The sequence below is a fragment of the Psammomys obesus genome, unplaced genomic scaffold, assembly GCF_907164565.1.
Source record: "Psammomys obesus unplaced genomic scaffold, mPsaObe1.curated_primary_1811, whole genome shotgun sequence".
Lineage (NCBI taxonomy): Eukaryota > Metazoa > Chordata > Mammalia > Rodentia > Muridae > Psammomys > Psammomys obesus.
Genome location: NW_026589732.1, coordinates 1,747,914 through 1,758,630, shown reverse-complemented (window position 1 = coordinate 1,758,630; position 10,717 = coordinate 1,747,914). Strand labels below are relative to the sequence as shown.

Here is a 10,717-nt window from a genome sequence, read left to right as displayed (position 1 = left end):
TGAGATCTGCTCTACAGAGAGAGTCTAGGACAGCCAAGGTTACACACAGAGAAACCCTGTCTTGGAAAAAAAAAATTGTGAAGGTTTTAATTATAGTATTTCCCTCCCAAACTATTCTCTTTTTTTTTTTTTTTTTTTGGCGAGGGGGGGGACTTTTGTCAGTCAAAGCTATGGCAAGTCTACAATTTTCATTGTGCTTTGTTGTTTTTTTTCAATAACACTATTTCCAGCTTTTCCAATATCTATGATAAAAAGTCTTGATTTTTAAAGACTGTCCTGGAGCTAGCATTGTTCTCTTTTATTTTATTTTATGTATATCAGTGTGAAGGTGTCAGATCCCTTGGAACTGTAGTTACAGGCAGTTGTGAGCTGCCCTGCGGGTGCCGGGAATTGAACCCTGGTCCTTTAGGAAGAGCAGACAGTGCACTTAACCACTGAGCCATCTCTCCAACCCAGCATTGTTCTCTTTGAGATGCAGCTCTTACAGGTGTGTGAACGGCCGTTTGATGGGCACTATAAAGAACTGTTGTGTTCATTCATGTATTTGGGTTGTTTAAATGTCTCTGTAAGTAGTAAAATACTTTTTTCTATGAAGAAACTTTCAGCATCTATTCCCATGCCTTCCTTTTACAATATGATCATCTTTCTTACAATAATATAACCTAAAGACAAAATGTCCACAATCTCTTGTGTTTTAAAAAGCCAGCATAATATAACAGGAAACTGCCCTGAGCAAAGAATTATGAAATTGACTTGAAGCCCTGGCTTTACCACTAACTTTGTATGACCTTAGGCAAAACAAATCACGTACCTTCTTTCATTTGTCCAACAGTGAAATGGATATCACTTCAAGTTATTTGCTATTCTAAAATTGCTATTATTGATTTATTATTATTACTATTTAGATAGCTGAAACATCTTATGGGAATTATGTTAAGCACCAAATATCTACTGCAATTCAGGTTGTGTTTTTAAACTATGACCTGGATGCCACCCAGACACAGATTTGAGATTCTGTTTAAGTAGTCCTTTTTCCTGCCTAAATAAGTCTTCTAAGGTCAGGCCCAGACTCCTACATTTTTTTCACAAGTCCTTCAAGGATTATACTGCATCCTAATATTAGAGAAGCACTGGCCTAAAGGGCATGTGAACAAAGAGAACGAGGCTATTGCATGGCTTTAATTATTCCAGCTTCTAGCATATCTCAACATAGTGCCAATCAAGACTGGAAGGACGCTGTCCATTCAAGACAGGCGTAGCCTCGTGCTCACACCTTCCTCCCAGACTTCCTATAGCCAAACACAACGCAGTAGTGCCACTCAGTCGCTGACTCTCAGGTCTGTGACAGCAGCTGAAAGAGGACTATAGCTCCCTTTTCACCATCAGTGCGAGCTGACCTGACGATCCCTGGCTGAAGGAACAAACACAATAAAATCTTTACTTGACTTCCCTCCCACCCCATTACTATGAACAAATCATCTGTGTGATTCAAAGAATCAGAGACTCCTCAGTCTATGGCCAGATACTGTGCCACTAAGAACAAATCTTCTGTACAACAGAAATGACCAAGCTTATTACTTTTCTTTTCCAATGCTGCTGACAGGAACAAAATACCAAGTAAAGACACATGCTGGAGATTTTAAATTCATAGAAGTAAAATAAATTACAGAGAGAAGTTGCAATGTTTTTCTAAAATTTCACAACAAAATCTCACATGAGATAACTTGTATAATTTTAACAGGAAACTTTAAAAAGATATTTTGTTGCAAAGTATCTGTTATGAGAATGTCATTATCTGTGCTCAATATTTGACAGCAACTTTAAAGGCCAAGTGTACTGATAAATGAAGATAAGCTTTTTCAACAATGGGTGTGCCAACATCCAACTTCTGGGCTTTATTTAATACTAGTGCCACGGGTTTTCTCATCCCAACCAAGACTCCTGCAGAATGTCCACAAAATTCATACCAAAATAAAAAAAACAAGGGAGGCAGGGAGGAACGGTAGAAACAGGGATGGGGAGAGAACAAGAGCCACATGCAAAATGACCAGGAAAACCCAAGCCAGTGGCACAGACAGGAGCAAAGGAATGCTGACAGAACGATGCTGCACGGTGGAGATGGAGATGCCGGGATGCTGGATGGTCACGTACTCAGGCCGTGTTTATGTTCACTGGCCCATTGGAATTGAGATCTTGACCCAAACTTATAAGAAAGAAAATACTTCACCTAAATTGAAGTAATTTATAAGCCAAACACCAGAAGAGTTCCTTATTCGATGTGAGTCCTGCCTAAAACTTTGGCTGATACAAAGAGACCCGTCCGCTAAGGCACCCTGAGGCAATCTGACAATGTGTTGGAGAGAACTTTGTTGTCAGGACCACATCATTATGAGAGTACAGAGAACGAATTACCCGCAGGGGACTGGCCTCTTTGGGTAAACAGTCAACAAGCTCACTGCACTGTTTGTCAAATCCCAACAAGCGAATCCCGTAGCCATGTGGGGAAGAAATCATTCGTCCGTCAGGGCTGAAGCAAAGTTCTTTGATGTAGCCCCTGCCTACGTTGGCTTCCTCGATATAATGAGTCAACCGCAGAGAACAGCGAGGTGAAACAGGTCGCACTGGAGCGCCTTCTTGGAATTCATAGACACAAGTCCACTGGAGGAGGAGAAAGGAGACAAACTGAGGTCACAGATTCCCAAATGGTACTACAGAGGTATTCTTTCTTTCTTTCCTTTTTTTTAAAACTCAGTTTCTCTGTATAGCCGTAGCTGTCCTGGAACGAACTCACTCTGTAGACCAGGCTTGACCTTGAACTCAGAGATTCTCCCTGCCTCTGCCTCCCAAGCACTGGGATTTAAAGCATGTGCCACTGCTGCCTGGCTTCCCCTGGCTTTTAGAGAGATAGTTATGATAACTGTCTTACTAAACCCCAAACATCACATTTAGTATCAGCTTAGCTGAACAGGTCAGTGTAACATTTAAAATACGGTTGTGTTTGTTTTTTATGTGATGGAGCAAGAATGAAGAAGCTAGGCATAATATGAGATGATGATGCTCTTTTAGGGTACTTCCCAGCTCACTACACTGAGACAGGAGAGGGAGAAGAGACTGCAGAGACAAAGCAACAGAGAGGGAGGTACAGGAGTGGAGAGGAGGGGCCTAGAGTGGTATGCCTTGAGGGCAGGGACTGAGCCTGGTTATCAGCTAAGGTTTGCACACAGGACAACAGCACTGTGTCCAGTGAGCTCTGATGAAAGTGAAGCACTGTAGCCTATACCTCCTGATCATCAGTGTTGCTTGAGCACCGAAGAAGAGTGGCCCAGCCTTTGGGGTGTAGCTGTAAGGATGTGATGCAGTTTCCACGATCTCTCTCACCAGGAACTTCAGGGGTTAAGACTTCAAGACTATTTCGTGGTGAAACTCCTGAGATACAATAAAATCAAATATTTTGGATTTTTGTTACAGTTCATCCATACCATGATTTCTAGCAACTACCTCCTTGCCTTCACCCCTTTGTTTGTTCCACATGTAAAAGAACATGCCTACCCTAACCCCAATATATGGTATACAAGTTTTGCAACAGAAACAACCAGTGATCTAAGGCATAAAAGCTGAGTGGGCCCTCTTTGAATTGGACCTGATCTCAAAAGGTTCTTTAAGAAGCGAAGCCATGTGCATGGAAGGTGTCTAGAAAATTAATGTCATAATTCTCAACTCAGAGGTCTAATGGTCTACAGAGCAAAGAAGAAAATACATGGAAGGCAGGGCTGCCTTTTAGAAAAAGGTGAGGACTCTGACCCCAAAGGACGGTCCAGATGTTCCTCTTATACTGGGATTAATGCACTCCTCCAGAGCTGAAACAGCACAGATTGCCGTGTACTCAAGCCACTGGGCACCACAGCTCTGTGAGAGCTCACTCTACAGTGTTAGTTGTTCTCACAACTGTATGGCTGGTTGGAAGAAACACATCCCACTTTCCAGAACCGGGGTGGGGGAACAAAAACAAAAATGAAAAAACAAAAAAAGCAATGCATATTTGCTAGACTAGAAAAAGACCAAAATTCAAAATGTGAAGTTTGGTTTCTGTTGAATGCATGCTATTTTATACCACTGTGAAACTGGAAAAATCGTAACTTGAACAACTCCAAGTCTCAACCCATACTATTAATAGATATAAAACAAGAATGAGAGCTATCTTCCTGGTGACTGTACTAAGCCACATCATTTCCTTCAGTCTAGTTCCTAGCATGCCACTGTTGCTAATGACGGTATGCCATGTCCCGTAGGTTTATGAGAACCCATCTTCAGTGTCATAAGAAAGTAGCCTAGAAAGTTAGAATTAAGAGAGAAACTTTTTTGTTGTTGTTCTTTTTGAGACAGGGTCTCATGCAGCCCAGACTGGTTTAGAAGTCTCTTTGTAGACGAAGATGACCTTGAACTTGATACTCCTGCCTCTCTCAAGAGCTAGATTATAAGCAGTGCCACCAGGTCTAGCTCTGTACACATACTGATTTAGCTTTCATAGCATCCTTGTTTGGAATCTACATTTCTTAAGCATGCTTCTCAACTAGACCAAATTAAGGTTGGTCCAGGTAATAAAGCCAGAGCTTCCATTAGTGGTTAAGGTACAAGATAGTTGACCTTTTTCAAATGATGACTGAAAGAGCAAGAGAGGGCCTCATCTCTCTTGGCTTTTGTTTTTATGGATTAAACCTAGACCAAAGAAAGCCATTTGATACGATCTATTGCTGTAAGGTTGTAAACCTAACTTTTAACCTACCTTCTCGTTGAGAGGCTCGTGACATGTGTTTCTCAGATGAATTAGAATCACTGTGATGACAAGGTGAACCAGAAACTCTAGAACCAGAAGAACTTGATGAAGTAGTCAAATCTTGAAAAGAAAATTGAAAAAATAAACCTAGTGTAACTCTTGTAGTATCTTTAAATTTTTAAATGATCTATTTGAACTTTTAAAATATGCTGACAAAATCTCATGTAAATGGAACTATAATTAAGATGAAAACAAGACAGTTCTTGGTTCTGTTTAAGGTCTACATTCTTTTAAAAACCTTTCATAGAAAAGTCTCATGTGAAATAAGACAAAAGGCCAAATAAGCACACAAACATCTCTGCTTCTCTATCATTTACAAAATAGAAGAAAACAAAGTCTGTAGGAGATGAATATCAGACACTGTGTGCTATGGCACTTCACATAGCTGCGCTTCACCCTGCATTTCTGGAAGCTGCACACTTCCATGGAGTCCTTGGCCTGACCTCCATTACATCACTTACAACTTGAATCACCTTTACGAGAGACTGAACAGCTTTTTGGTTTTTCAGCCAAAAGTGAACAACTTGAGCGGTGTCATTCACACACCTCTAGTACCTGTACTTGGGAGGCAGAGGCAGGTAGTTCTCTGAGTTCGAGGTTACGCTGGTCTACATATTGAGATCCTGGACACCCAGGGCCACACAGTGAAACCCTGTCTCAAAAACCTTAAAGAAAGTGGCCAACTATATCTTCTAAATCATTTCTCCTTCAGTTGATTATCAATGTTTAAGTTTGTTTTTAATAGAAGGCAATAGAACCTGAAAAGTATTATACTTAAATAACCATTAAACTTTGTAAGTTTGTAAAAGTTAAAAATTTAAAATTAGAAATTTAATACAGTTATACCTGCATTTTCCCAACGGATTAAAAACAAACAAATGCCAGGTGGTGGCATTTATCCCAGCACTTTAATCCCAGCACTCTGGGGGCAGAAGCAGGCAGATCTGAGTTCAAGGTCAGCCTGGGCCACAAGAGTGAGTTCCAGGACAGCCAAGCCTACACAGAAAAACCCTGCCTTGGAAAGAAAAATTAAAAACAAAAACATCCAACCAACCAACCACATAAACTAAAACTAAACCTGCTGTTATTTATTGTGTGTGCTGCAGCATGAGTGGGGAGATCAGAGAAATGGAAGTTGGATCTCCCAACTATGTGGGATGAAAAGGGACAGAATTCAAGTTGTTGGACTTGGTGGCAAGTGCCTTAATCCACTGAGACATCACTTCATCCCCAAAAGGAATTTTCAGGAGTAGCCTGTCCACACAGGAGAAAGAATCTAACCATTTGAAGTTGTTTTTAAAACACCTTTGTTTTTTTTCCACCTTTGTTTATAAACATTAATACTATGTTTCTAGGCCAGTCTTTCATTTCCAGATGCAGATAATATTGCTATAATGTAGCATTTAAGTTTTTGGAAGCCCCAACTTCATTTAAGTTAGTGAAACAGCAATGAAAGAAGAATAAGGCTGGAGAGATGGCTCAGAGGTTAAGAGCACTGGCTGTTTTTCCAAAGGTCCTTAGTTCAATTCCCAGCTACCACATAGTGGCTCAAAACTATCTATAATGAGATCTTGTGTTCTCTTCTGGTGTGCAGGCACACATGCCGCCAGAATAATGTATAAATAATAAATAAATCTTAAAAACCAACCAACCAACCAAACAAACAAACAAAAACCCAGAAGAATGTGGCTCTGGCAAGAGGATGCTCCAAGGTGGCATTAGCTTGTGAGTGGACATGGGAAGTGTAGGACAGACTACAAACTCAGAACCCAGAAGTTAACTGACTATAACTTAACATCCTAAAACCAGTTTCACTTTGGGCCATCACTAAATTTGAGGCAAGAATGATTCTCTGGCTAGTGTAAATCTGAAAGAGCTTTTAGGGCTATGAGTCTTTCCAGAGGCACAAGTTAACGTTGTCAGAGGTACACACAGCTCATCACACACCCTTGGAAAGCTATGAGTCAGTTTTCTAAAGAACGGCTTCCTTTCCCTTTCCTTCCCAGCACACTTAGAACACAAATACATGCCACCTCTGTGGCTCAGATTCTTTTTTTTTTTTTTAAAGGTTTATTTATTTATTATATATGTTTGCATGCCAGAAGAGGGCACCAGATCTCATTCTAGATGACTGTGAGCCACCACGTGGTTGCTGGGGATTAAACTCTGGACCTCTGGAAGAACAGCCAGTGCTCTTAACCTCTGAGCCATCTCTCCAGCCCCGCTCAGATTCTTTAGAAATCTTTTTAATAAGAAACTCTTACCTGAACTTGAAGTAGTTCTTCTTGCTCTCAAAATGGGATAGCTGCCTACTTCTAAAGACTTAGTTAAGTCCAAATCGTGCAAAATCAAGAGATATCCAGAGGATGTTGAGATCAACATTTTGGAACAATCTGGTGTTAATCTCATTCGCATAAGAAAACGTGTATGAAAGAATTTCTTATGTGGACAACCATCTTCTGTGCACCTACAGAAGAAATCGGACCAACAAACCTAGTGTTACCACAAATGTAATGAGTCCCAGCACCAAACTGTTTTTCTCTTAAAGCAGAACTGAAAGCCACACACATACTTTACGCTGCATTACTTTCTATCCTTTTTTAATCCCTGACCCTTCTTTTGAGATCACTTTTTTCTTAGTATATCCTTCACAATTTTTAAACTTTATTGAAGTAAATTCTTATGTATTTTATTCTCTTGAGCAAAGGTTTCACTGAATATACAACTTAAGGATGACAATGGTTCTCTATGAATGGTGAGGAAACTATTCCACTGCTGCTATCTGTAAATCTGCTAGCAGCCTGTTACTTACATATTCCTTTCTCCACTTCCTCACTTTCTAAATCTTAATATTTATATTATTCAAACAGTCTAGAAAATTTAGTTATTATCAATATTGCTTCACCCCTTTCCTCTATTTTTCATATCCTGATATTTGAAACATTCATATTTGATGATTTTTATCGCAAACTTTTTTCATCTTTTCTATTTTCTCCATTTCTTTATCCTGTGTTCTACGTAACTTTTCAATTACCTATCTATCTAATCTATTTTTTTTTTTTTTTTTTTTTTTTTTTTTTGACCTGTCCTATATAGTTTAAGTTTCCGTACTTTTTATTTGTTGGTTTGTGAGGAAAAGCAGACATGTATTCTACCAATGAACCACACCACCAGCCTTTTTTTTTTTTTTTTCTTAATTTTATTTGGCTCTTTTTCAAGATCTGTCTGCCTATTTTATTCCTTTTTAAATTTCCTTTTCCTTTTCAGTTTTTGTAAAAAATCACAAAGCATAAAATACTCACAAGAATTATATAAACTAAACATTTTCCCCCTAAATTAAGAAAAACTCGCCTGTAATCCCAGCACTCAGGGAGGCATAGGCAAGTGGATCTCTGTGAATTTGAGGCTAGCCTGGTCTGCAAAGCAAATCCAGGACAGCCAAAGCTACACAGAGAAACCCTTTCTCAAAAAAAAAAAAAAAAAAAAAAAAAAAAATATATATATATATATATATATATATATATATATATATATGTATGTATGTATGTATGTATGTATGTTGGTTGGGCACATGTATAGAGGATAACCTGAAGGAGTTGGTTCTTTTCCTTTTACCAGGTTGCAGGCTTGGTGCATAAAACATATTTAGAATTTTAAACTGAAGGGCTGTAGCTCATTACCCAGAGGTTGAATACTATTACTCCATTAAAAGGCCTCTCTTCTACTATATATTAGTTTAGAATCCAAGTCTTCTACCTAAGAGAATATGGGTAACTAGTTAGTATGTTTTATTCTCTCATGTTGTGTATCTCCCCAGAAACCTATTTATGTTTCCTCTATTAGAAGTTTTTGTCAATCATCTGATTATCATTGCATGCTTGCTCAGTTTAAGAGCAAGGAATTCAAGGTGACCGGGAATTCTGAGGTCAAGGTAGGGTGAAGTCATTTCTGAAGACACTTTTAGTGCTAATATCTTTGGAAGCAACAACGGAAAGAAGCTAAAAATTTCTGAACTCAACATTTATGCGCATTGCCACTCGGTCAGTTGGTTTTGGATAAGCAATTAAGCCTCCAACTATTGCTGCCATCCTTTTATATGGTAATATTTTCCATATTGCCCTCTTTACAGAAATAAACTTCTGGTAAAATGATCCACTGCCCATTGGAAGGGGTGAAAGGGAGAGCTATAAAGTTCTTAAATATATATTATTCAAACTTCTCCTTTAGCTACCTCTTTTAGTACAGGATACCCAGAGCTGCCAATTCCATAGTTTCTGAGGATTCTGAGTAAACTAACTGAAGTTTTAAAATTTTTCCTCTGCAACTTAGGATTTAGGTTTTGTTTTGTTTTATATTTATTTATTATTTACACAGTATTCTACCTGCACGTGTGCCTGTGCACCAGAAGAGGGCAGCAGATCTCACTATAGATGGTTGTGAGCCACCATTGTGGTTGCTGGGAATTGAACTCAGGACCTCTGGAAAAGCAGATAGTGCTCTTAACCTCTGAGGCATCTCTCTGGCCCCTAGGTTTGTTTTTTACTTTTATTTACATGTATGTGTGTGTACGTCACACGTGCACAGGTGCCTGAGGAGGCCAGACGATAACATTGTATCTCCTGAGCTGTAGTTGAAGGTGGCTGGTGCTGGGAACTGAACTTAGGTCCTCTGGAAGACCCAGCCCCGGGAGTTGGCTTTCTTGAACTTGAGTGAAACTGCCTAAACAGAAGTTGCTAAATCAGTTGCCATTCATCTACCTGCCTCCCATCTTCTAAAATTCTACTGTCAAGTTCCTTCTTCGGACTTTTTCTTTCTCTTTCTGTTTCTTTCTTACTGAGACAGGGTCTCTCTGTGTAGCCCTGGCTGTCTTGGACTCACTTTGTAGACCACTCTTTTCTATCGATTTTATTTTAATCTTATAAAGACTTAAATTTAGGCCTCACAACTAGCATAAACATTATCGATTTTCTGTGAAATTATATACTTTAGCTACACCCATACTTCCAGCACTTAGGAGGCTGAAGCAAGAGAACCCTGAATTACAGACTAGTTTGGTCTATACAGTAAGTTCCAAGCTAGTCTCAGCTACTCTGCAAAATCCCATGTCAAGATATATATAACAATTTGAGTGTAGTGGCACATGTTTGTAATTACAGCTCTTGGAAGGGTAAGACTGGAAGATCAGGAGTTCAAGGTCACCCTGTTACCTCATTAGTTGGAAGCCACTGTGGGCTGTAAGAGACCCTGCCTCAAAACAAAACCCCAATCATCAGTCAAACAAATAAATCAACTAAAACTTATGTATTTATATTTGTGAGTACATATACATGTATACATGCGCGCACACACACACACACACACACATTTTATTTCAAAAGTGCTGGTATACGCAAACTCAAGGATAAATTGGTTAAAAAGTTGTATCTGTCTCAAAAACAGAACAACAACAACAACAAAAAATCCAACAAACCTTTCAACTATTTGTAAGGACACACTCACAACAAAATTACAATATGATTGACTTGTACATTATCTTGTACTTAGTAACCTTTAAGGATTTGTTGTTGTTGTTGTTTTTGTTTTCAAAACAGGGTTTCTCTGTGTAGCCTTGGCTGTCCTGGACTTGCTTTGTAGACCAGGTTAGCCTTGAATTCACAGAGATCTGCCTGCCTCTGCCTTCCAAGTGCTGGGATTACAGGCATGGGTCACTGTGCCCAGCATACCTTTAGTTATTTTTAATTGAGTAAAACACTGTGTATAAAATTGTATATAAAAATTGTGTATACTTACAGTACGTAACGTGTGTGTGTGTGTGTGTGTGTGTGTGTGTGTGTGTGTGTGTGTTGCTAGGAATCAAAGCTCGGTCTTGCATATTCTAACCCT

At 39.2% G+C, this 10,717-nt stretch overlaps 1 protein-coding gene across 2 annotated transcripts in view; it reads right to left on the bottom strand.

The window, feature by feature from the left end:
* Positions 1–1,631: 1,631 nt before the first annotated feature.
* Positions 1,632–10,717, bottom strand: part of Dcaf10 (DDB1 and CUL4 associated factor 10) — a 40,618-nt gene continuing 31,532 nt past the window's right edge. For both annotated transcript variants that reach the window (XM_055605253.1, XM_055605254.1), the window contains exons 4-7: positions 7,099–7,301; positions 4,784–4,894; positions 3,281–3,426; positions 1,632–2,658 (exon numbers count right to left, since the gene is read on the bottom strand). In XM_055605253.1, coding sequence (XP_055461228.1) covers positions 2,290–2,658; positions 3,281–3,426; positions 4,784–4,894; positions 7,099–7,301 — 829 coding nt within the window. In that variant the 3' untranslated portion in view covers positions 1,632–2,289. The remainder of the gene's footprint in view (positions 2,659–3,280; positions 3,427–4,783; positions 4,895–7,098; positions 7,302–10,717) is intronic.